At 48.9% G+C, this 25,856-nt stretch overlaps 1 protein-coding gene and 1 pseudogene across 19 annotated transcripts in view; one reads left to right on the forward strand and one right to left on the reverse strand.

Annotated features, from left to right (window-relative positions):
• The window catches only part of Nav2 (neuron navigator 2), a 665,125-nt gene that overhangs the window by 101,093 nt on the left and 538,176 nt on the right, over positions 1 to 25,856 (reverse strand). For all 19 annotated transcript variants that reach the window (XR_015451332.1, XM_087211232.1, XM_087211229.1 and 16 more), the window contains one exon: positions 12,912 to 13,034. Coding sequence is in view for 18 of the 19 variants with exons in the window: in XM_087211232.1 (XP_087067358.1) it covers positions 12,912 to 13,034 (123 nt within the window). In the remaining variant the exon portion in view is untranslated. The remainder of the gene's footprint in view (positions 1 to 12,911; positions 13,035 to 25,856) is intronic.
• Positions 14,281 to 15,422, forward strand: LOC106009926 (small ribosomal subunit protein uS10 pseudogene; annotated as a pseudogene).

Below are 25,856 nucleotides of genomic sequence, written 5' to 3' on the forward strand. Positions count from 1 at the left end.
GCACTCAGCTCAGCGGGCTTCAAGCCGAAGTCCCAGAGGAGCTGATCCTGGTGGCACCAGAGAGGCTGGGCCATTAGCATGACAATGCTAGCATCACTTAGCGGCCCCTGGCCGACTTCCTGCTGGGACAGTCAGGGTAGGCAGGGGCCCCCAGGAGCTCCTCCTGCTTGCTGGCCTTGCCCACTGCCCCTTTATTCCAGATTATTAAGTGCTCCACTTCCTCCCGCCTTGGTTGCAGATGAGAAGCAAGTCCTTTTCATGGTCTCCGCCAGGCGCCCCTCCCTCCCGGGGCAGCTTCACCCCACAGCTTGTGTCCTGAAACCTAATCAGCGCCTGTACTGAGAGGCCCTCCTCAAATTATGGTTGTGATCTTGACTTCCAAAGCAGAGCTGCAATTATAGCTTGGCTCCGAGAGAAGTTCCAATCCACAGGGTCATAAACCCTTTTCATGTTCTGCTTCAAGACTCTGCCAGGGATTTTAACAGGTTTGCGCCTCCGCTGTGGTCACACGGTGCCCATTCTGAAGAGCACACCCTCCTGCCTTCCGGGAAGCCGAGCGTGGTGACGACTTCAGCTTCTGCTGCCTACCCAGGGAGGCCTCAGGCCTTAAGTAACTTCCGCTTTTTCTCCTAGCAGACTTTCCAAAGTCCAGAAGTAGGGGACCAGAGCTGAGTGAGACTGCCTCACAGCAGGACCGTGCACAGAAGGGCCTGGGGCTGAAAGGACCCCCAGTGGAACCCTGGCTTCCTGATCTAGGCCTATCGTCTCTGGCTCTCTTCATATGTTTGTGACCTCAGCCTTCTAATCCATTAGGAAATGACAGTCGCTGCCACGGATCAAGGGGACTTGGGGGCAGGCTTTGCATCTACACAGCAGGACTCAGCACGGACAGGTCCATGACCTCTATCATGCAAGGGAAAAGGCAAAGCTTGAGGCTCAACCCATCAGGGGTTCACAAGTTGAAAGGGTTTTTCCAAAAATGGTAGCGGGCTAGGTCAAACCCATCATTGTCCTTCAAGGGAGGGTCCTAGACATCATGAAGTGGTTTTTGGAGGGCCAGTGGAAGCCATGGCTGTTTCTGAGGACTGTGTAAGGACTGAGGGGTGGTTCACAGGGGAGGGATGCTCGTTCTGATGGTCACAGCCTCGTTCTGGTTACCTGATTCCGGTTACCAGTACATCATGCTGGTTTTGAATGCTCTGCACATCAGCCCTGTGAATGATGCATGCACGCATTCATTCATTCATTCATTCATGATCTACATAAGGAGCCGTCGCTCTGAGCCAGGCACTGTGCTAGCAGAGGGGATTCACCCATAAACAGAACTGACCCGGTTTAGGTGTTACTGATGCGTACAGTCTAGGAGGGAGACATAACAAGGAAGGGAAAATTAACAGGGAGGAAAATAAGGGATGTGAAATAAAAAGAGATGAAAAAAAAAGCAAATGGTCAAGGGCAGCCTCTCGGAAGTGACACTGGAGTTGATACCAGGACAATGAGCCAGCCTCTTAAAGACAGAAGGAGAGAGGTGGGGACCATGTTCTAGGCACAAGGAATAGCAGGTGCAAAGGTCCTAAAGGGAGGGGAGGCCTGGTGAGTTCAAGGAACTGCAGGAAGACATGATGGAGGAGGAAGGAGCAGGGTGAGGTAAGGCCAGAGAGGTGGCCAGTGGCCACAACATGCCTTCCTTGGTGAGGGCCGTAGTTTATTCTAGGTTCAGTGCAAATCCACGGAAGTGAGGTTTCAGGCAGGGGCAGAGGGCATGTGACACGTGTGGCAGGAAGACTGCAGTGGCTCCTGGGTGGAGAAAGTAGCATCTAAAGGGCATGACGGGGACCGGAGATTTAGCTTACTGGTTCTGCCGCCTGCCCTGAGAACGCAAGGACCCGAGTTCAATCCCCGGTGCCAAAAAATAAAAAAACTAAAGAGCATGACGGGACCACTAAGGCAAGGAAGGCGGGGGGAGATCAGATGAGAGCTGACAGCAGCCTGGACTGCTGTGATGATGGGTGGAGGGGAGAAGAGACATTGGTTTGAAGGGTACATGCTAAGACTTGCCAGTGGACTGGATGGTAAAAGGAAGAGAGAAACTAAATATTCAGGAAATCTTATTAACATCCGTTCAGTAATTACATACATACCAAACATCTTCTGCTCTAGGTGCCAGGCTCCAAGCAAGCCTGAGAAAGCTGAGAACAGTACCATACATGTCCCTCCCTCTCGGCCTAGAAGGGAAGATGGCACCCAGCTGCCCACAACCCCAAAGACGTGGTTAACGCTACTCAAGAGCACAGCACAGGGCCGGGGATTTAGCTCAGTAGCTCTGCCGCCTGCCCTGCAAGTGCAAGGACTCGAGTTTGATCCCCGGTACCTAAATAAATAAATACATACATAAATAAAAAGAGTACAGCGCAGGTAATGGGGACCCTGCCCCACAGGACCCCATGTGGTAAGGGTGAGGGGAGGAGCCCATCCGGGAGTCTGTCAGGGATCTTGAGAGAGAGGAAGGCAGATTACTCTTGACTGTCCTGAGGGACAGCCTGGCCCATGGACTAATCCCCGTGTCCTGCCTTCCCCTTTTAGAGATAGCCAGTGGAGCGTCTCCGATATAATGGTGGCTTTGGAGTCAGGCAGACCTTGCTTGGAATACAAGCTCAGCTACCTACTGCCTGAGTAATTCCAAGCAAACCACTCAGTTCTGTGGGGGACAGTAAGCAGTCCCCAAGGAACATGTGTCTCTGGTGTCCCCAGAATTGCTACCACATTGACGATGGAAAAATCAGCCCTTCCCTGCATAGGACCTGGAGATCCACCCTCATCCCCCTGAGTAGTGCTCAGTGCTCAGCCACTGCAGAGATTCCCAAGGGGCTTCTGCACCCCATAAAAGGCGACACAAGACTCCCACCCAAACCACAGTGCCTGGGGTTCTGCTGCCCATGTTTCCCGAGGCCTCAACCGCTGCATACAAATGAGAAACCCACAAACCATATCCAGACAGCCCAAATAAGCAGCCAGGGAGAATTTCTTTTTCAACTCTTGTTCGCCATCAAGAAACCGTACAGTTGTGAATCCTGCTCCCCAAATCTCAGGGAAAGCCATGGGGAGAAGCGATAATGGGCACCTTTGGGGTGAGGGGTGGAGCTCACTGAGCCATGCAACCACTTCATTTCCCTCGGTCCCCATTTAATCTCCTCCACACTAGATTGCAGCAAAGTGTCAGAGTCTCTCTTCAGATCTCATTTCAGGGCATTGTACACCTCTGAGCACCAGGGATTAATGAGGGAGATAAATCAAAGTGCCCAGCAGACGAGGGAAAACAACAGCGTTGCAGCCCGAGCACACAGGGTCAGTGTCCTCCTCCCTTTCCCGCATTGTTGAGACACAAAAACGCTGGAAGGGTCCACAGCAGAGGCCAACCGAAGGCAGACCCCCAAGGGTCAGCTGGTGTGTTCAACAGGACAAGTCACGTCGGAAGCCTTTGTTGGCAACAGAACAGCTAAATGTTCTTCAGAGAACCATATTACAGTGGCAGCTTTGAGCACCCATCCCTAAGTCCTCTTAGCCGAGGGACAGGATTTCCTGGGTCACAGCAGAGGCTGGACTGAGCGTGAGCAGCAGCTGGACCTGACTTTCATAGAGCTCCCAAGTGGGGTACCTGGGAAGGAAGGAGACTGCCCCTAGAAGTCCAGAGGCAGCGCCCTTTGCAAGTGCTGCAGTTGGTGCCAGGCCCTAATAAGACTCCTGCCAATCACTCAGGTACCTCGAGGCGAGCTTCGCTTTTTGGGGGGACAACAATGGAACCTTTGAAAAAAGAGGGAGGTTGAAAGCTGTGGTTTTGTGGCCGGAGAGACCTGAGTTGAATGCTAACTTTGGCTCTTGCGCACCATGGCTTTAGGGAAGGAATGTCATCTCTCTGAGCCTTGGTTTCCTACTATGTGAAACTTATTCTTTCCTTGCAGAACTTTCAAACTCATTCCAAGTGGTGTTTTGCCCTCTGGGACTCTGCTGGATTAGGCAATGTGTCAACTGCATGAAAAGTCACAGCACAGGGAAATCCCCCCAAGCCCCCTGGCTCTGCTGTTCCCAAGGCCGACCACCCACCCCACTCTGGACAGGTTATGCCCACCATGAGTACTGACTTAGGGAACAATGTACATCTAAATTTAATTTAATCCTCCTTTTTTTATTTTCTGGTACTGGGGATGGAACTCAGGAACTTACACTTGCTAGGTAGGTGCGGCGCCACTGAGCTACATCTCTGCTCCTCTAATTTAATCCTAAAGCAAAACGCCCAGCAAAACAAGCATAGGAATTTTGTAATCACGATGAAAACGAAACAATTTGAAGTCTTAATAAAATTTGGGTGAGGCGCCAGTAGAAACAGAATCCACTGCGATGTGTGATAGCAGATTTCCTCTGAAGCGACAGACAGCTCCAAGGGCCAGTACTGTCTGTCACCCACAGAGCTGTCTCCCTACCTTCACCCTTGGAAGATCCCCTTCTGGTCTATCCCCCCCCCCCCCCCGCCCCCAGCATTTTTCTGTGCCTGCCATCAGCAACAGCCACACCCACCCGACAAATTCCTCAGAGAGCTGACACCTGGAGGCCTCCTCCTCAGAAGAGGTCACCTGTGCGAGTGAGGGGCCCCTTGGCAAGGCGGCTGCACCTCTCGTGTCTGGACACCTCAGGTGCCTTGGGCAAGCACCTGCTTCTAACTGAAACACCAGCACAGGACAAACACGAGTCACTGGAACTATGACAGGGGATGAGTGAGTGCATGGAATCCCTGCCCTCCCAGGATGAGACATTCCGTGAACTCTGCCTTCTGGCTCCCAGGAGCTTGGAGACCCTAAAGGCCAGCCTGACCGAGCGCACAGATGAGGAAATGGGGTACAGGCAGGGGACACATCTCCTCTAAGATGTTCACGGGAGGGAGGCAGAGCCAGGTCTAGCAAATGTCTCGTGGCTCCCACTGCACTCGCTCCCTTATTGCGTGGCTGCATGCATTATCCCCAAAGAGCGTGTGCAGTCTCCTGCCTGTGTTTCTCAGAGTTCATGCTCTCCAAACCCACACGGAGGTGACTTGTTCCCTGGAGCCTGGAGGACAAACAGTCATTGTCGGGTCACTAGCAATCTCAATTTCCTCATTGGCAAGGTGAGAGGGTTACAAGTAGCGACTGAGCAAACGCAGGCCTGGCACCGAGCGTGTCCTGGTGACATAACTGACTTGGGAGAGGCAGACTGGGAAAAGACATCTGCATGCAAAGGTGGCCTTGGGGAGAAAGTCTGGCTCCTGGAAACTCTGGCAGGCCCAGCTGTGCAGGGAACAGTGTAAAGGTCACCTTGACCAGGGACACTTCTCCTAGGCCAGCACAAGGGCTGCCTTATACACAGGGTTTATTCCAGTCAGACCTTACTTTCAGTAACAGGAATTACGTTCAGGGTGCTCTTTGAAAGTGACAAAAGATATTAGAGAAAACAAAAAGAAATCCCAGGTGGCTACAAACAAGCCTGCATTTTATTGGGATAGCAAGTGCCCAAAACGGGACCACAGTTAGCCGCCAGCACATGGCAAACATCTCCAGCACGTGGCACATGGCATCTCGAGGGCTTATTTAAGTTTCTATCCCCTCTGCCTGGTTGCACATTTCTTGAGAGGAGCGACTATGTCCTCTCATCTTTGCAGGGGCCTGAGCCTTTACTGACCAGAGCAGGTGCTGGGTAAGTAAGAAACAACCACCAGCATTTTCTATAAGTCGTCACGGATCAAAACTCAGTCAAATGCTTTGCTGACACGCAGCTGACCCATAGCATTGGATGAAACTCTTCAACCAATTCAGCTAGTATATTGCTCATCTACCAAAAAGGCAACTCTACCTGTTCCCTCTGGGAACTGTGAGCATAGGCTGTCACTCATATGTAATAAAACAGCAAGAGGCCCTGGTGCAGTTCACCAGGTGTCTTCTGTTCTCCTGCCAGGCACATGTTAGAGCTGTACTTTTCTTCACCTGTGAATTTAAGAGCAGCCATAGGACTTCCTGTGGCCAATGCCAAGGGCGTGGCAGTTCCTGGGGTCATTTCCGGGCAGAAGCTTTAAGAGACAACCTGTGGCTTACTATGCTGTCTTTCTCCTCGTGGTGGGCCTGTCGGTGCTCTAAATGGTGATGCTCTGGCATGTGGGTCCCAGAGTAAAAATGAGGTGCAACATCGCTTTCGTGACCCACAGTGGCCAGGCAGTGAGGGTGGATTTTTGGAGTCATTTGTTACGCAGTATAACCTACCCTATCCTAACTGATACACAGACCCTCCAGATACCTGGATTACACCAGACGAAGATATTTTCTGTTGCAGGACACATTCCGAGTGGTGTTTAGGGCCTATGCTTTGGATTGCTGAGGAAGTAAACACAGAGGAAGTTTCCCCATTTGGCCTCTTCTCTTTGGCCTCTCCTTCTGGCTTTCATATTGCTTCACACCTTTTCATCCATAGTTTAAGTCCACAAGAGACCTCTAAACAACTGTTGAGAAGGCACCACTTACAGAAGACATTCTCTGGGGTGTGACTATGTCCCCCCCACCCCAGCGGGGCTACTCTAGGGTAAGGAAACTGGGGGACAAAGTCATGAGGTTGGGCAACCTTAGAGACTGGGAGCGTCCCATGGCCCATCCTTTCTTTCTCTCGTACCCGGGAGACATGCTACCCTGTAGGTGGGGTGGTTACCTCTCTGCTCTTTACGGTGTCTCCAGAACTCCTCTGTGGTTTAAGGTGCAGGGGGTTGGCTTCCTGTCAGCCCCACCCCTGTTCAGCCCAGGTGACCCCTGCCCAGGGATCCCACAAGCAGCAGCTCTGACTTGAAAAGGAAGCCCATGGCCGCAGAAGAAAAGCAGCCTGGGAAAGGCCAGTGTAGTAAAAATGGTGCTGCCCTGAGGCTCCCTTACAAACTTTAAAATGTGACTTTCGCCGTCTCCTACTCTGTCTCTCCTGGCTGTGTACGGGAAGGGGGTGGAAAGGAACGCTGGGCACTGTGCTGCAGTCAGCTCTTAGTCCCAAGAGCAGTCTAAGCCTTGACCACAGGACCAAGAAAAGGCTCCAGGACACTAATGGGAATCACGAGGAGCCAGAGCACTGAAGAGCAGGAAGCAAGGAGAATGAGAGGGAGAGGAAAATGTCAATGGAAGGGGACAGAGAATGGGTGTACACAGGAGGTCACCTGACAGACCCAAGCATGAGACCATGAATACTATGGGGCGGGGGTAAAAGCAAGACAAACTTCATTTTCACTTGGGCCACCAGGAAGCTCAATGCTGAATAACCACTGAAAAACATAACCAGGTAGGAGCTTTGTATTTCCTTTCACGGTATGTACTAAGAGCTTAGCCCAGGGCCTTCACACTGAACTACATCCTGAGCCCACTTGTTATTTTGAGACAGACCCTTGCTAAGTTGCCACAATGTCAGGCTGCACACGGTCTTGTGATCCTCCTGCCTCCGCTTCCCACATTTTGGTTTGCATATATGTATTTTCTATTTTCTCCTGGCGATGGATCAGTGGTCACAGAGTGGGGTCCCGTTTGCTTTTCTTGATGGCAGTGGGAAGATTAGGGGCTGGTGGAGCACAGTATGCAAAGAGAGAGGCTCGGAAGGAGCAGGAGGGTGCCTTGGGGGGCCCCTAGAACTATGGTCCAGCCTCTGGGGCTGTGCCCTTACCCCCGGCTCTGGGCAGAGACTTCCAGGAATGACACAGGGGCCCTACAGTGGTTAGCTGAGACCAGGGAGGGGGATTTTCTGCATGACTGGAAAGTCTGCAGATTCTGGGGGCCCTGGGTTTCCTAGGTCTCTGAAAGGAAGCACCAGCTTTGATCTGGGATCTTGAAATAGTAGACTCCTCCTCCAAGCAACAACAGAACACTGCGGTCAGTGGGAATTCACCGAAGGGCAACCCTACTGTAAACTTGCAAGGAGACCAAGGAGGAAGCTGCCCAGCTCTACGCACAAGGGCCCTTTCCCCCAGATCTGAGCTCACCGGTGAGACAAGGGGGAAGGCAAAAGCATCTGCGGTGCCCGCGTGCAAAAATCTGGGCAGAGACGCGCTGAGAGATACTCCTTTCTCCTAAAGCAAGTTGCTTTACGTGGTCCTTCACTGCACTGTGTTCACCTTTCCAGCCACCTTGGTGTTGCTGGTATCTTCAGTGGCCACGGGCTCCTTTGATGGTACTGGGTGAGGGCTCAGATCATCAGAGCAAGTTGAGGGGGGTGGTCAGTGCCAGCCAGGCCTGGGTTTGCATCCCAGCTTGGACATTTATTAGCTGTGCAACCCTGGCTGAGTCTGCTCAGCTTCTCTGAGCACTTCTGCTGTAAGTCTACAGAGGTCTGACGCTGTACCCTCAAAGACTCAGGGCCAGGCACCAGGACCTAGTTTCTGTATGGAGCTCAACACAGTTCCGGGTCTGCAGCAATCCATCAGGACACGGGCAACTCTTATTTCAGTAGCTTTCTGATCCAAGTTTGTATTCATTTTTTATCGCTGTCATCGCAAATTTCTATAAACTGACTAGCTGCAAACAGTACAAATGGATCACTCGCTAGTTTTGCCATGGCTCTGTGCGCTGGCAGTGGGGTCAGCAGGGCTGTGTTTGTTTCTGAGGTCAGCTGCATTCTTTGGCTGTGGTCTTCCTCTTCGTCTTCAACGCTAGCACCAGCAGGCCGGGTCCTTCTCGCCTGGTGTCACTTTCACCTGTCTTCTGCATCCCTCTTCCCCTTTTCAGGACCTTGTGATCTCATGGGGCCAGGACAGCTCCCTATCTCAGTGTCAGCTAAAAAGACACCTGCGCTCCCCCTTGCCATGTAATATAACATAGCCATGGGTTCCAGAGACATTTGGGGGCCGGTTATTACATCTTCCATCGGCTTAGGATGGAGAGCAAGGGGAGGCATCGCTTCTCCCTTGGGAAGTCACTGCCCAGCACCAACCAGTCCTAAGAAAAACCTGCCCTGGGGACCTACCGCTTAGTCAGGACTCCTCTCCCATTCTCTCTTGGCGGGGGGACCTCTGGCCTGGATTAAACTCTCCCTCAGATCGGGCCTGAATCCATGAAGGCACTGCTCAGTGCCAGGAGGGCTGCTTTGTTTTAAAAAATCACAAAGCCAAGCGGTGCCTGGGCTCTAGGAGCTCTTGTGACACTTGGCAGGGACAGAGGGCTGGGTTTGGCAGGCTGCTCAAATACCAGGTTGCATAGTTACATCCTGGCACCGTGGGACTTGCCCCGGGAACTGCCTCCTGATTCAGGCTGAATTAGGGTGGCTCTCAGTGGCCGGCAGGGCCTCAGTGCAGGCACAGAAGTCTGTCCTACAACTGATTTGGTAACTGACAGGGCCCCAGATGTTCCCTATCAGAAGGGCCATCAAACACTTGTCACATGAAGGAAACAAAAATCTCTCCTTTCTGTTTGGTGTGCTCGACTGATGCAGGAGGGCAATTTGCATTTTGCTCAAGTCGCAGGCCAACTTTTTACCAAGTGGCTGCTGCTCTTTGGTCTCCAGGAGGCTTGAAGTAATATGGCTTCACTGCCCCAGTGCGTAAAAGCCACTTCTGTTGACGAGCACTGAATGGTTCCGAAGACAGTTACCAAGCAGTTCCAGAGTTCTCCCGGCCCAGTTTTCACATCCAGCCTGACTTCTGTCTCCTGTTCTCTCAGTGCTGTGCAGCTGACCCTGGGGTGCCACATAGAGGGACCAACTCCCTGCCTCTGCCCATCCTGTGCTAAAACACAAGGTGGGTAAAGCCAGATGAGCACAGTGACAGTTTAGAGTGACAGGAAAGTGACCCCAAGTGGAAATTCCCCCGAGCTGAGCATTCTCCCTGCAGTGCGAGCACAACCTGCTGGAGCCCGGGGATGACGGTGCAGCTAGGAGCTGGCGGGTGTTCAGCAGCCCTTTTACTGTCTGCGCCGGTCTCTCTCACCCCGCTCGCCACATTTCTCCTCCTCCCCAACTGCCCTTCCTGTGCCTGTTATCTGGGAGCCATGAGGCGTCATAAGCACCTCCACTGTTCCTTTTGATCCTCCCTTCTCAGGCGGCTGGCTCTGGTTTGCTGGAAGTAGCCCCTGGATCACTATCAGGAAAGAGCTAGGCTGGCCATCCTGAAGAGTGATGGGAGATCAAGGGCAGATCTGGCATTTCAAGTTTGCTATCTTCATTTATTATTTCTCACAAGCCAGCTGGTGACACGCAAGACTCACAAACTGACATGGTCCGTCTATCTCCCAGGCTCTGAAGGTACACACTGCTATCAGTTGCTTTTAATAACCCTAAAGAGACCCCAGGCACATCCAGCTGGAAGCAGCCCAGGTCTGTCTGCGAGGTCATCGTCCTTTATGGTCTTAGGGAAGTGGCTGCTGTCCCCCTGTTCTGCAATGCTGGGGTTAATGGTTTTCTGCCTTTCTTATGCATTTCTTCCCCTTGCTGGGACCTAGTCAGGTCTAATCTTTCAGTACTTTTCCTATTTCCTGTGAAGCAGCAGAACTGGGCTTTCTTTTCATGTAGAACTTCCTGGAAATATCTTAGGTTTGGGAACCTCCTTTTTTTTCAGGTTAAAAGGGAAGAATTCTGGTTACTTATCTAATTTAAATTGTGTAAAGAACATTTTTCCAATTACAGTGACAAGAACAGTATTGCCCAAATTACAGCCATTTGCACGTTCACTATGTGTGATATTCTTCCTCAATACTTTACATTCACTTTTCTCACACTATACTAGCCTTGCCTTAAGCAACATTTGTGAAACCATGGGTTTGATGTGCTAGTTGTAAGTTTAAAAGACAATATTATAAATTAAAATATAAATGTTAAAAAGGAATACTTCTATATCTACTTATCTAAAATTATTTCCTGTATTACTAACAGTAGCTCCCACTTGGTGAAACACTTATACAGGATGTAGTTTTTGTAAGGAATTTCCATAAAGAATTTCATAGAAATAAACACATTACTATTTCACCTTAGCCAAAGAGGAAGCCTTATTATGGTCTGTTCACAATAACTTTGGAGAATAAAGACTAAAGCATATTTTAGAACAAGGTAAAATAGTTCCCTTTCTATAGGCTGAACTTACATAAAATAGGAAGAAAATTATAATCAATATTACATACTATATTTTTTAAAGAGCCACTTGAGTTCTTCCTTAAAATCTTGGTTAACCATTCAATTTCAAATGATCACACCTGAGTGTGTGTGTGTGTGTATAGTGTATGTGAAAAAGAGAATATTGTTGTCCATTTGGTTCAAATATACAGGCGACATAACAAATGTTACCTATCTTTCCAACTCCACCTCCAAATCTTCCATCTAGCTCAGCTGTGATCCACAATAATTCCATTAACCCTGCAAAGAAGCATTAAATTAAACAGCCCAGCTCAGATTCCTCTTTTGCTACAAGGGGAACGCACCTTAAGGCCTATGCTTATTATGCTAATAGATTTACTAACCAACTACATGATTACAAGAGAGCACAAATTAGCAAAATAATACAGCAAGTCTTGAACTCAGGGATGGGTGGGGTGGGGTGGGGTGTCATAGCAACTGATTTTTTCCCCTGATAATATTTACTACAAAGGTTTTAGTTATGAAGACTTTAAGCCTTCAGAAGGGCAATTCTCAAATAGTTTGTGTTTCTATGCAATTTTCAAACCAATATTTATTAATTTCAGGAGGGAAAAATGACAGCTTGAGCTACAACTTTGGCAGTCTTTCTTTATTGCTGATACAAATGGGCAACCTGGACACGGGGACTCTGAGGAAGATACAGTGTGTCCATGGTAGAGACTGGGCCAGGTCCCAAGTTCCTGATGACAAATCCAGTCCTCTCTGCACCAGCTCAAGTTCTCTAGCCTTCCGCTCACAATGTGAATGAGAAGACTCCTCTTCAGCAAATTCCTTTTCTGGGTATGATGTTAATGTCTGTCTCTTTAGCATGCTGCCCGTGTCTCTAAAGCCAAGCACTACAGAAGTCCCCTAGCTCTTTGTAGAAAGCAGGTGCTGCCAGGAGAGCAGCAGGAAGTTGACCTTATGTTACTACTGAGCTTTCTGATACAAGAGTGAGCACCCTAAAAGCACATGGTCATTTCACACCACTCACGGCTCACATCTAAATTCCATGTTATGTCTCATCAACTCAGAAGTGGAAAGAAGTCAGGTATGCCAAGGAGTAGTAGAAATCTGTACTGGAATCCAGAAATAGAGCACACTGGAGCTGGAAGGGATCTTAGAAATCATACCGTTCAAATCGCTCCTCCTTCAATAGGGGTTGCTTGAGGTCATAGAGTCAGTGTGTGAGAGTCAGGACTACAAACTTGGAGGCCAACAGTCTTCTTTCTGGAATGTAATGTGTCCAAAACTCTTTTCTTTTGACTGTGATAACAGTGAAGGCCGCTCAACCCCTCTATGCTGCAGACACCTGCATCCTTAGACCCAGCCTCCTATGACCAGGCAACAGGAGACCTGGGTAAAGCCTGCTCAGCCAAGGCCAGAATGCCTTTCTGCACACAGGCCTCCTGTGCATTGGGAGGTACAATGCCTAGAAAGCTGATTAATGCAACAGGAAATAAGGCAGATCCCTGGGGCCTGCTGAACTGACAAAGATGCAGTAGCAACAGTCAAAACAACAACAGAAACTCTCCAAGCCTGAAGTGCCTGAGCTCGCACTGTCAGGGGCCCAGCCTAACAGAAGCAGGGTGGAGAACAAAAGCAGCCCTCTCCTGCCTGCAGTGCCAATTCCGGAACCCAGGCACAGGTATGGCTGCACAGCCACCTGGCCTTTCCTTGGGTAAAAGATGCCCAGAGAGCCACTCTCCCATTGGCATGACCCTCGCTTCTCAGGCCACTCGACTCAGCCAGCCTCTGGAGGGCAAGCTTACCTGTCGGCGTCACCAAGGCCCAGGGAGGTATTTCGCTGCAGGGTCTCCCGCACCACCGCCATCCCGTCGGGGAGCCGGTTCAGGCGACGCGTGTAGAGGCCCAGTCCACCATCGGTCATGTACCTTTAAAAGGAGAAGAGGATGACACACACCGCACACAGCCTTGTCCCTCGAATGGGAAGCCCTGCAGAAGGCTCCAGGGGGAAGGAGCTGAGGATTCCCTGAGGTTCTGCCACCAAGCACAGCCCCAGGTAAACTGATTCAGCCTAGACTAGACAATCACCAGCTTGCTGGAGCAAAAAGAGAAAGAGAGAAAGAAAGAACTCAGGTTCATTAACCCCAACTCACAGGAATCTATGAAGCAGAAGGAAGCTAGTGAATAAAATTAGCTGTTGGATGTATTCATGACATACTTTTTAATGTCAGCAGTTATACAAGCAGGTGTTTTAGCTAAGTCGTACAAATGGAACTGACAAATCATAGGCAAAACTCTTACAGGTAAGTGCGGGGAGGTTTAAGAGGAAAGATGAAGGCTAGAAGAGACTATTTACCATCAGAGGCAGTTGTGTCTCTATATCCTGGGATTTTTAATCAACTGTGGGAATATCACAGCCAGGGCGTCAAAGTCAGATGAATACGAAAGTGCCCTGCAATTTGTATAAGACAGGATAAGTGGTAGGGGTTTTTTGTGGTGGTGCTGGTATTGTAGATAGGTAAGTTAATTAGATGTCTTGCAGATAGACAGGGCTGGGCCCTGAAGTAGTCAATAGGAAAGAAAATCAAGACACATTCACTGAAGGTCAGCATTATAAAAAATACAAAAGGTACTACATTTGCCTACTTCCCGCAGAGATGAATAGCAGGGATTGATATTCTAAGTAGACCCCAATCTCCCTAGCCCATTTCCTTTCCAGAAATTCCTTGTTCATTTGTGCCTATGCTTGCTCTGTGACTTGTTTTCCCATTTGATTCCTATTTAATCAATATTACCCGGGTGACTGCATTTGTAATCCGATTGGTTGATGATGGTTTTGTCCCACCTCGTGACCACCTTGTGAATTTCCATTGGATTTCATTAGTTTGCTATGGTTTTGTCCCACTTTGTACCTGCCCCATCTCGTGGTTTTGTGACATAAAAACCCCACTTTCCAGTCCCCCTTCTGTCTCTCTTAGATAGAAGCTATCTTTCTCTCAATGAATTTTTCCCACTCTTAGCCTTCATTGTTCCTAGAATTCATTCTTCAATCATAGAGAACACAAAGTTGTATTTTGGATATCTAGCAGGTTGAGAGTTATAATATTTCCCTTGTTTGTATTTTTTTTTTGCTTATTTGGATTACTTGCCCTATATGATTTTTTGGATTACCCGATGCCCTATATCAGTGGTGGTAGTGGGAATTGAACTCAAGGTCTTGTGCTGAACTCCATCCCCAGCCCTTCCCCCCATTATTTATATTTTTTATTTTGAGATAGTCTTGTTAACTTGCTAAATTGCTCAGGGTGAGCTCAAACTTATGATCTTCCTGCTTCAGCCTCCCAGAGTGCTGGGATTATAGATGTGTGACACTACATCTGGCAAATAGCAGACACTTTGTGGTTGTCATGGTCTTGAAGTATCTACAATGGTAAGTTTCCCCTCTGGCATTGGTATCTTAAGAGTTTGTCACAATAGTCTGTGAATATCAGCAGATGAAAAGAAGATGTGGAGTTCACAGACAATGCAGTACTGTGCCATAAGGATAAACTTGAGTGGGGCCGGGGATTTAGCTCAGTGGTTCCCCCGCCTGCCTCGAAAGCTCAAGGTCCTGAGTTCGATCCCCAGTACCAAAAAAAGATAAACTTGAGTCATTTGTAGGAAAATGGATGGACCTCCAGGCCATAATGTTAAATGAAATAAATGAGACGGGAGTTTAACTATCGCATGGTTTCTCTCATATGAAAAACTCAAAAGTATAAATAAAGAGCAAAATAAAAGATAGATAAGTTTCTTTCTGAGGAAGAGGCGTCTATGGGGCAGCGTTTGTTGGCTCCGTCCGCTCGCGCTCCTGACTCACGGCTGTTCACGCTCGCCAAGGAATAAGTTGGTCAGGAAGCCGCGCCGCCGCCACGGCTTTTAAAGATACTGGAAAGACACCCATGGAACCTGAGGTGGCGATTCACCGAATTAGGATTACCCTCACCAGTCGCAAGGTGAAATCCCTGTAGAAGCTGTGTGCTGACTTGATCAGAGGTGCCAAGGAAAAGAATCTCAAAGTGAAAGGACCTGTTCGCATGCCTACTAAGACCTTGAGAACCACTACAAGAAAAACGCCTTGTGGTGAAGGTTCTAAGACATGGGATCATTTCCAGATGAGAATCCACAAGCGACTGACTGCTTTGGACAGTCCTTCTGAGATTGTTAAACAGATTACTTCCATCAGTATTGAGCCAGGAGTGGAGGTTGACGTCACTATCGCAGATGCCTAAGGCAACTGTTTTAATAAATTGATAAACAATTGTTAAAAAAAAAAAGATAGATAATAGGAAGTAGGGAGAAGGAGGGGGAACAGATGGAGGGAGGTGGGAGAGAGGAGAAGGGAAGGAGGTGAGAAAAGAATTGAGAGGTGTGGCGCGCCTGTACCAACTCCCCATGACGAATGGGATCACATACGTAAATGTGTATTGCAAACTTGCATTAATAACCAAATCCAAAGCCTGGGAACAGCACTGCTGCTAACATGCTCTCCCAGATCTCTGGAGGCGCCCAAAGCTGTCTGTTACAGGACCTCTGGAACTGTCTGATAGGAAGCTGACTGGCCCAGAGTAGATGAATCCCAACATCCCAGCCCCTAGAAGCCGCGGCCCCTCCTGCCTACCCGCTTCAATCCCTGCCTGGCTCCTCTCGGATCCCCCTGCAAGGTATCTGGAAGCACAGCATTTTATATCTCCAGTCCAGCAATATGCTGCCAAAGCCCCAGTGTCCCTGTCTTTCAACAGTGTCAGCTGAGCTAAGCCCTGGCTATTGCAGGGCAGGTCCCGAGCATTTCCGAGGCTGCAGTCTCTCCCACCCGTGGCTGCGGCTCCTTGGAGATTTCTTCTTGGAGGAGCAGAATTTTGAGACACTGTGAGTTTGCCAGAGGCAGCATGGCCGAAGAGAGGGCAGGGAGGAAGCCTCACTGGGCCACCTTGTGTGCTGAGCAGCTCCGAGTGTGGCTTGCAGGAACCCCCCTGGGGCAGCTTCCTGGAGATCTAGTCCCAGCTGAATGTCCCTGTGTGCTCTCCCTCTCTTTATGACATTAGTGACCCTGGATGATGCAACGCCAACATAATAAAAAATCTGCTCCCATAAGTCAAACAAGTGGTGGTGGTTGTGCCAACAAAACAGTAGGGTAGACTAAGTTTTTCACACAATGGTATCATTTTAAAACAAAAAAGTACTCTATCCTAAAACCACTGAATTGTACACTTTATCATTACTATTATTATCACTATGATGATGATGATGATGATTATTTGCAGTACTGAGGATTGAAGCCAGGGCCTTCACATGCAACTACATCCCCAATCCTTTTTAAAATTTATTATTTTGAAACAAGATCTAAAATGCTAAGTTGCCCAAGCTGGGCTCAACTTGCCATCCTCCTGCCTCAGGCTCCCAAGGTGCTGGAACTACAGGCATGCATCACCAAATCAAGCTGGAACTGTACATTTTGAAGTGGTGAGTTTTATGGTATGTATATTATATCTCAATAAAAACTACAATATAAAAGCTGCTGATTACAACTATAGTTAGGTAATTATCTGTATAACTGCATTTTACTGTTTCCCTCACAGCTCCTGGAAAGCAGGGCGTACCCATATTTTGTTTACATCTACATCCCACATGCACAGCTGATTCTAGGTACTCACACTGTTTATGTGGGGTGAATGAACACATGGATGAAAGAAACACAAAGCGTTGGCCACAAAGCAAGGTTAATCAAAAACTTTCTGCAAGGACAGCGATAATAGGGGTTTTCTCTCTTAAATGTTGCAAACTTGAAATTTAAGATACACAGCTATTCCAGGCTTGGTGGTACACACCTGTAATCCCAGCACTCAGGAGGCTGAGGCAGGAGGATCGCCGTGAGTTTGAGGCCAGCCTGGGCTACATACTGAGTTCAAGGTCAGTGAACTACACAGAGAGACATTGTCTCCAAAAAAGACACACAGCAAGGCAAACCAAACTGTCTACCTGCCACTGTATCTATCATGCATCCATTTTTCCATCTGTCTATCAAGCCACACACACACACCCCGATAGTTGTAGTGACTCAGGGTACGGCAATGGGCTGCTGCATCCAGCCCACTGCGAGTGCACAGAGAGGAAGCAAAAGCAAAAGCAAAAACTCTCCGTTAAAATGCCAGAGGCTGCACTCTTGATATCCAACGTCCTTTCAAGAATACGGCTCTTCAGAACACAATCTCATGGGCCATTAGGCACAGCAGTTACATTTGGACTTTAGCAAAGTCTGGCCAGCCAGTTAGATAAACAAAATTTTTTTGATTGGGGAGATCTTGTCAAAGGACAAACGAACTAATTTTAGCATTCATTTCCCTGCTGGGTTTTTATTGCTGGGGGAACAACACATAGGGCTGGGCAATTACATGCACCCAGGGGGTGGAGAGGGTCGGCATGTGCAGACCTGGGCTCCCTGCTGGGGCTGTGGAGGGGAGCTGGCTGTGCCAGAGACGGAAAGCCAAGTGTGCTGCCACCCTGCCCTGTAACACTCAGGTGCAGTGTGGTGTCGCCGAGAAATGACAACCAGTGGCAGAGGGAGGGCCCAGAGAGATGGGACAGAATCTGCTGCGGGGAATTGTGACTTTATGTGGCAGAGTGGAGGGGAAGGTAAAGGAGAGTCCAGGGTCTTCTTCCTTCTCAAATGTGCATCAAGAGCGAAAGCCAGGGAGCTCAGTGCATCTGCTCTGACAGTGACCTGATGATACCAGCTGCGAGTACTTTTCTTTGAGGTGTGGGTCTGGGAGCAAAGCAGAGGGGCCAGGAAAATGGGGAAATTACCTCTTCATCCAGATGTTTATAAAAATGTACTCAAATATATATATATATATAATTTTTTTTTCAGAGTCTTCAGTAGTTCAGGCTGGCCTTGAACTCACCCCAGGCTGGCTTCAAACTCACGACGATCCTCTTGCCTCAGCCTCCTGAATACTGGGATCCTAGGCATCTACCACCATGCCTGGAAACCATATTTTTAATCAATGTCCTTCAAGATCAATTCTATTGTGTGTTTCTCCCTGGGAGAGAGCCCAGCACTGGAGACAGTTGTCACTAGAACCTGCCTCACCTTCAAGAAGCGAATTTAAAATATTTATTTCTAAATTAGTATCTACCAATGACAAGAGTTGTGAAGCTCAGTGTATACATGTTTAAGTAACTCTTCTAGTCCAGTGGAAAGTATGTTTTTGTAGGACCTAAATTCAAATAGGGATTGGCTACTGAGCCATTGGCATAGGCTGCCCAGCAGAGTTAATCCTGAGGAAAGCAGAACTTTCAGATGAAGTAGTTGTCTCAGACTCTAGAGCTCAACCTGGGTGGACGGGAGATGACTTGTCCTAAGGTCACAGCAAAGGACCCGGCCAGCCAGGATGAGTCCCACAGCCCTGGCGCCACACCTCCCTTCTCCTCAGGGAGATAAATAATTCGTGGTGGCGCCTAATGATGTGCTGGTAACATCTAATGTTTGCCGAGCAGGTTCCTGCCTGAGCCCCAAGCCCTGAACAATTCGCACATTATCCCTGAGTTCTGCTGGGACAGAGGTGGGGCCTCTGCTCTCTGTCCCCAAAGCTTTCCCAGTGACCCCTGGGATAAGAGAATGGGAGCCTTTGCCCTGCTAAAGGGACCAGGTGGCCCAGGAGCTCCAGGGTCAGGAAAGGGATTCTGTTAAGGAGGCTGAGCTTCAAATCCATGCTCTGCCTCTTGCTTCCAATCTTGAAAACTGTATTTCTGGGCTGGAGATGCAGACCTAAATCTACTAGGGACCAAGACACGCAAATAACTTGTACTCTATGCACAGTGGTATAGCAGAGGAATGTACGACAGGCTCTGAGGGCATGGGGGCAGGTGCCACAGAGGAGGGCTGTGCAAGCCAGTCCTGAAGTGGCACTGGAGTTTGCCAGGCAAAGGAGTATCCACCTAGGCTCATGGAGAACATGTACAAAGCAGGGAGAAGCAGGAGGAGTGAGTATGCTGGGAAAGGAGCGTACAGTTCCTTGTTGCTGGAAGCCTGGGCATACAGACAGGATCTGGGCTGCCCGGGGCCTGGGCACCCTCAGGAAGAGAATGGATACCAGTGGGGTTGACCCTGTGGCCTACATGCCAGGGAGACACGAAGGTACTACAAAACAGTGACAGGCTCCAGCTTCCTTTGCAAACAGATCAGTGAATTTTCCACGCCTCCATCATTTTGTACCCCATTCCTGGTGAACTTGTTCTCAATGATACTTCCTTCTAAAGATTTTTCAGAACACACAGCTTGGAATTCTGTCTGAGTCATCGCAGACCTTAGGGAGATGACCAGGCTTGTAGGGTAGCCCTCAACACCCTTAGCCAAGACAGACCTGTGATGCTGACACGCCTATTACAAGGAACTTTCAACAAAATAGGCACCAAACTGACACTAGGCACGAAAAAGCTTTGGAATCCAATAGGGCCTGTTAGAACAAATACACTGGAATTTGAGCCCAAGGTTTGGTGTAAACGTAATGATGCAACAATGTGGAACCCAGTGAAACTGGTGTGTGAGTCACCTGTGGAGGGAGGGAAAGGTGAATCTTACTCCTGAAGTTCACAAGCCATGTGTAAGGAACACAGACCGACTGTCACTAATCTCAGAAGAAATCATCTGTCCCCAGAAGTGGGAGAGGTCAGAAGGGGAAGAAATATGCACCAAATTGTTCTAGTTGGGTGTATTTCTAACAGTGTGACATTAAAAAAAAAAAAATCCTCTCAGATGCTAGAAATGAAAGTAGAAAGAAAAAAATATGTAATCAATCCTAGCTGATTACTTTTCTTCAAAGACATGTCAACCTGTCTGTATTTTTTGGGACACACTTTTGGTTTAAACATGAACACAGCAAAGAAAAATGGAATAAAGCCATTAAGCATCTGTAATGCTTTTTGCCAATATCAACATAAATACATGAGCATGGATATTAACACATACTCTGTTGCAAAAGCTTGAAAAAAACTGACATGGGGGGATGAAAAGCCCGTGTTCCTGCACATTTCAGCAACATTCAACCCCCAGACGGCATGTGTTTTCATAGCGCTTCTTGGCTTGGGTACAGCACAGCGGGACGTCGATTCGCTCTGAGTTTATTAGGATGTAAATTGAGTTTCTAGATGAACCTATAAAAGGATCCTTTTAGTCTAGGATCTCTTAGAAGTCAGATGAATAAACCTCACACTGGGTCATAGAGGGACATAGGAGCAGTGAGTCTAGCAAAGCTGCTAACCCCCCTTTGAAGAGTGCCAAGCTTTACCAAAGAGCAGCAGCTGCTTCCCCGACTTTGGGGAGGAGGAAAATGCATATGAAAAGCAAACATGATGGCGAAAAATGGGTCCAATTTTTCAGGGATAATTATAAAACTACGGCACTAAAATTTAGATGGAATGTTAAAGTTTTGCTTTGGAAAGCATTCTACCCTGAAAGGGGTCCTAGACACGGATGTTGAGGCAAATGTGGCAGATTTCACCTAGCAAGCTCTCTCGCTCCGCACTGCAAATCCAGGCTTCTGTATTAAGTAAAGGCACATTGCAACCGAAGAACAGGATGATTTTTCTTGACTAGGGGCCACCCCAACCTGACACAGGGCACAGCAAAACCAAGGGCAGCCTCTGGAGAGAAAGTTCAAGGGAAGAATATCTTTCTCAGTGAGGTTCCCCTGTGGTTGGTTACAGGACAACTATAAGTAAGTGACCCAGACTGGACAACACACACAGTCCAGACACCCAGGGCAGGGTGGGTGAGAAAGGCTCTCAACTTGCACGGCCACACTGTAGTGGCCGGTGCTTCCAACACACAGCGTATTTCCTTTGCTCTCATTCATGCCATTGGGAGAGCCCTTCCAACACTGCTGGAGTGAGGCAGAGGGGAGCACGGACTTCAAACCCCCACTGCTCCCTACCTGTCTGTACTGATTTCCACCGACCCCTGCGACTGCAGCTCTTCAGGGTGTCTCCAAGCTCCTGTCTTTCATTTTGCTCTTTCTAGGAGCACAGGAGAGTTCAGTTTGCATCTCTAGCAAAATCCTCCCTTCTTTACTCAGTAGTGAAGTAGTCACCCGTGGCCACGCTGTGAGCACAGAACACGACCGCAGCAAATAGATGTCACTGCCCAGAAGTTTCTTCAATGGCCAGGAGCCAGCAGTGCTGGGAACAGTTAGAGTTCAAAGGGCACAAGCCTCTTCCCTGGCTTTTCTGCATTTCCTTCCATCTCACAGAGTCTGGCTAAGGACAGCAGATGACTGGGAGAGCCCAGCTAACCTGCTGATCGCAGTGCTGCCGAAGTCAAGGCTGCTGCAGAAGGAATGGCTCAGAGGTCTGCAGCGGACTCCGGCTGGCCCGAATCACCCGAGCAGAGCTCTCTGGGGAGCATCCAAGATGTTGCTAAGCTTTAGCAGGCCTTGGGGACAGAGGCCACAGTGGGAAAAGGCAGGGCTGAGTCAGGAATTAAAGAGGAGTCAGAAGGTCCCAGGGGACCCCTGAAGCCTCACTGGGGAAACTGCTGTCACAGACTTGAGCCATTTCTATTTCCTAAAACCAAGTGTGGAAGAGCAGTTTGGGAGAGAACAGAAAGCACACAGAGAAGCACACCTTACCCTCCACTTGGCACTCCAAGGATAAGCCATGGACTAGCAGCTTCAGCCTCACCTGGCAGCTTTTGAGAAATGGAGTCAGCCTAGCAGGGCGTGGTGGTACCTGCCTGTAATCCCAGCATTCTGGGAGGCTGAGGCAGGAGGCTTGCAAGTGCAAGCCCATCCTGGACAATTTAGCATGACTGTGTCCCTTTTTATCAAACTCGGGACCATGTACTTGCCAGGTAAGGACTGTGCCGCTGAGCTAAATTCCCAGCCAAGACTGTGTCTTAAAATATCTAAATTTTAAAAAGGGCTGGGGATGTAGCTCAGTACAAAGGCCCTAAGTTCAATCTACAGGAAGAGAGAGAGGCGGGGGGAGACAGATCTGGATTTCAACAGGGTTCCTAGGGGATGTGGGACACACATTAAACAACGAGACGCCTGGGACTCAGGCAGTGGTCTCTGCAGGGGGAGCACAAGATGACCCTCAGGAGTGAAAACTCAAGTGCTCCCATTTGTATTTCCTCTCGATCATGTCCCTTTTGATTCCTGTGCTTTGCCTATGTCTTAGAGTCTGCATAATATTTCAATAACATGGCACAGAAGCCTTTTCAAAATAAATACAACCCCAAACAGGTTAGAGACCACTGTCTCAAGCAGAAATCCCTACAGCCTTTTGAGATTATGGAGCCCTCTGAAAAGCTAGTGAACACTAAGCCCCCAATCATTTATATGTGCAACAGTCCCATCCGCTTTGAGTCGCCTCCTAGATCCCCAGACTCCTTGTTAGCAACGCCTCTGCCAGAGCTGGGCCAGTGTGTAACCCTGGCCTAGTGTCCGCTTCAACACACTCTCCCAAGGTCTCCACACTGGAAGACTTTTGTTTGCTTGAGATGGATCCATCAGTGGCACCCAGCATGGCTGTGATTCATACATTACCCTGAATTACAGCGCACAGACTCTGTCTCGTCACTGGTGGGCTTCGCTCTGGCCAAACTTCCGGAAAGGGAGTGACTGAGCCAGCTGGAAAACTCCTGCATGGCAGTGCCACATGCCGCCAAAGCCTGTGCGTCTTTTGCAAAATGCAGTGTGACTTTTACAAATCTAACAGCAGTCTTTCTAATACTAATTTTAGTTTAGCTTACCTAAGGATCTACACACGTAAAAATGCCATAAGAATTTTAATTTTCAAAAAGCCATAATAGTGCTAATAAATATGTACTGAAACAGAGAGCCAGGGATTGTAACAACAGGGCACTGATGACCCTTACTTAAATAAACCTATGTAAAATAAAGCATATGTAAAATTGTGATTTACTGTAACCATGACTGTGCTTATTTAAAATGGGAGCTGCTGGGGCACCATTCTGCGTCCTTGCTGGGCTTCGGAGATGAACAAGGCTGTGTCTGGGCATTGGTCCTGCCTCAACTCTCTTCACTGTGGTCCTGCTGTCAGAATGGGACTGCAGCAAATATTTCTCACACTTGCAGGAAGCTTTCTGTCCACCTCGGAAAGATGAAACACAGCCTCACACACAGAAGGCAGCTCCCTGGACAAAGCCCCTTTAAGCTCCTTCTTGGCACAAAACAGATGGTGAAAGAAGATGGCCCGATATCCAGGAAGCCTAAACTTCAGAGCACGCCCGGATCATCAGGAGAATCTGGGAAAAATCCATGTTCCCAGGCCCCGGATTAAGGGATATGCAGGAGATTGTTAGAGAGCTTCAAACAAATCCTGTCTTAAAAAAAAAAATAAAGGGCCAGTAGCTCAGTGGTGGGACGCTTGCCTACCATGCACAGGTCCTGGGTTTGTTCCTCAGCACCACAAAAATAAAGAAAGTAGATCTTACTTTTTTAAAGCATGTTGAGGCTTACAAGAAAACTACAAAGTACAAAGTTCCTTTATTTTCCCCAAACATCTGACCTGTTATTAACATTTTTACATTCATGTGGTGCCTTGTTACAATGAACCAATCAATATTGCTGATTTTTAACAAAAGTCCATCATTTACATCACAACCATTCACTCTGCACTGCACAGCTTTAGATTTTAGAGACAGGGTCTCACCATACAGTACAGGCTGGCCTTGAACTAACTCTGTAGCCCAGGCTGGCCTCCAACTCACTCGATTCTCCTGCCTCAGCCTCCTGTGAACTGGAATTACAGGCCTGTGCCACCACGCCCAGCTTGTGTTGTACAGCTCTATGGGTTTTGATAGATGCAAAAATATAATGTTTCCACCATTATAGCATCATAGACTGTGACTCCAACCTCAAAATACCCTGTGCTCCAACTCTTCCTCAACCCACCTTCTAACCTTACCAACCTGCCCCCTTAACCTACATTCTAAACAAACACGAAGTACTTCTCTTGCAGGGCAAAACTGTCAACAATGCTGCCTTACAGCTAGACTTGCCTCAGTTTCCCTAACAATTAGATGCCATAATGTGACTCTAGTAACAGGGGAGTTTAAGGGGTCCCTAGCTTCAGTCCCTAGCTTGAAGCTGATTCAGTAGGCTGCTATGCCTTATGGTTCCTGGGTTATTTCTTCCTCTCCTTCTTTGTTTAGACAGGGTCTCACTATGTAGTTCAGGCTGGCCCGGAACTCACAGCAATCCTCCTGCCTTAGCCTCCTGAGTGCTGGGATTACAGGTGCACGCCACCCGACCCAGCTTGTTCCTGGGGTTTCTGACATGGCTCCCCAGCCGCCAAAGGGCTCTACAACGGAGGTCCCTGTTTCACACTAAGTTCATACTATGCTGGCTCTGAGGATGGCTTGTTCCCCGTGTGTGGTGACAAGAGTCCTTAGGTACAGACCCGGCCTTCTAGTGTCTCTTTCTCTGCTGGTTTCACACAGCCACCCCCAGGATAACCACGGTCACCACCAAATGGAGACGAACCTGCTGCATTCTGGCTCAGGTTCAGACAACTTCTGCCTTGTCTTATCTAAACCACACCTTGAAAGGCTTGGTTTACTGACAATGGATGCAGTAAGAAGGTGAGTAAGGTCCCTTCTGCAGACAGAGGCAGAAAGCAAAGGCTCTGGGATCCTGACCCAACCCCAGCAAACAGCCACATTGCTCGAGGCCCCAGGAGGCAGTAGGGAGGGCTCTACAGAGCCACTTTCAGGGGTCTTTCCGGGGTGGGGGCACATGTGAAGCTGGAGGCATCTGCCCACCAAGGATTCATGTAGCTCGATTGTGAGGTGGGCACTAATCTATCTGTGTGCTAGAGACGCAAGAATCAACTCCATCCTTGACCTCGGGGGCTCAGTGTGTGGCTGCGGGAAGCCAATGAGTCAGTGTTTGCAAGGGGCTCATCAGGGCCAGGCAAGCAGAGGGAGAAAGGGCTTCTTGACAGAATGAACCTCGATGGCACCCTGAGCTGTGTGCCGGGCAGCCCTGGGTGTGGATGGAGTCAGCACCTGCAGACAACCAAATGCAAATGCAAGCGAGAAGGACCTGTGTGGAAAAGGACTTCAGGGTGTTTCAGGAGCTAACTTCTGCCCAGGGACATTCACCAAGGCTGTTGTAATCCCGGGCACTCGTTCTAAATGGGATTCCATATGTACAGCTGCAGAAAGATACAACTCTGGCCTTCAGGGATAGAGGGAGAAGCCAGGCCTGGTGACTGCAGGCTGCTCAGACACCTGCTACTAGATGGAGCGAGAGCAGTAGACACAGCAGCCCACAGCCGGCACAGCGATGCTGAGCCCAAGCCCGAGCCTGGGCCCTTTCTGCCTGTGCCCCATGCAGCATCAGCTTAGACACAGGGCCCAGGTGGCCGCCCCACCGCTGCATCTCTGGGGCATGGGCTTTGTGGGGCAGGGGTTTGAAAGAATATTCAGTGTTACAAGCTTACTATATTATGGTACTGGGGCTTAAACTCAGGGCCTCTGCACTGAGCTACAGCCCCAGGCCTGTTTATTTTTCATTTTGAGACAGAGTCTTGCTAAGTTGCCCAGGCTGGCCTTGAACTTGTGATCCTCCTGTCTCACTTTCCAAGTCCCTGATTTTACTGGCATGCACCACTTTGCTGGCTAGATTTATCATTTTGAACAAACAAATCAAAAGGCCCATTTTTCAAATGATCTATTTTACAGCTAG

Source organism: Heterocephalus glaber, unplaced genomic scaffold (genome assembly GCF_053883595.1).
Source record: "Heterocephalus glaber isolate CG9 unplaced genomic scaffold, H.glaber_assembly_v1.0 deba00001428, whole genome shotgun sequence".
Taxonomy (NCBI): Eukaryota; Metazoa; Chordata; class Mammalia; order Rodentia; family Bathyergidae; genus Heterocephalus; species Heterocephalus glaber.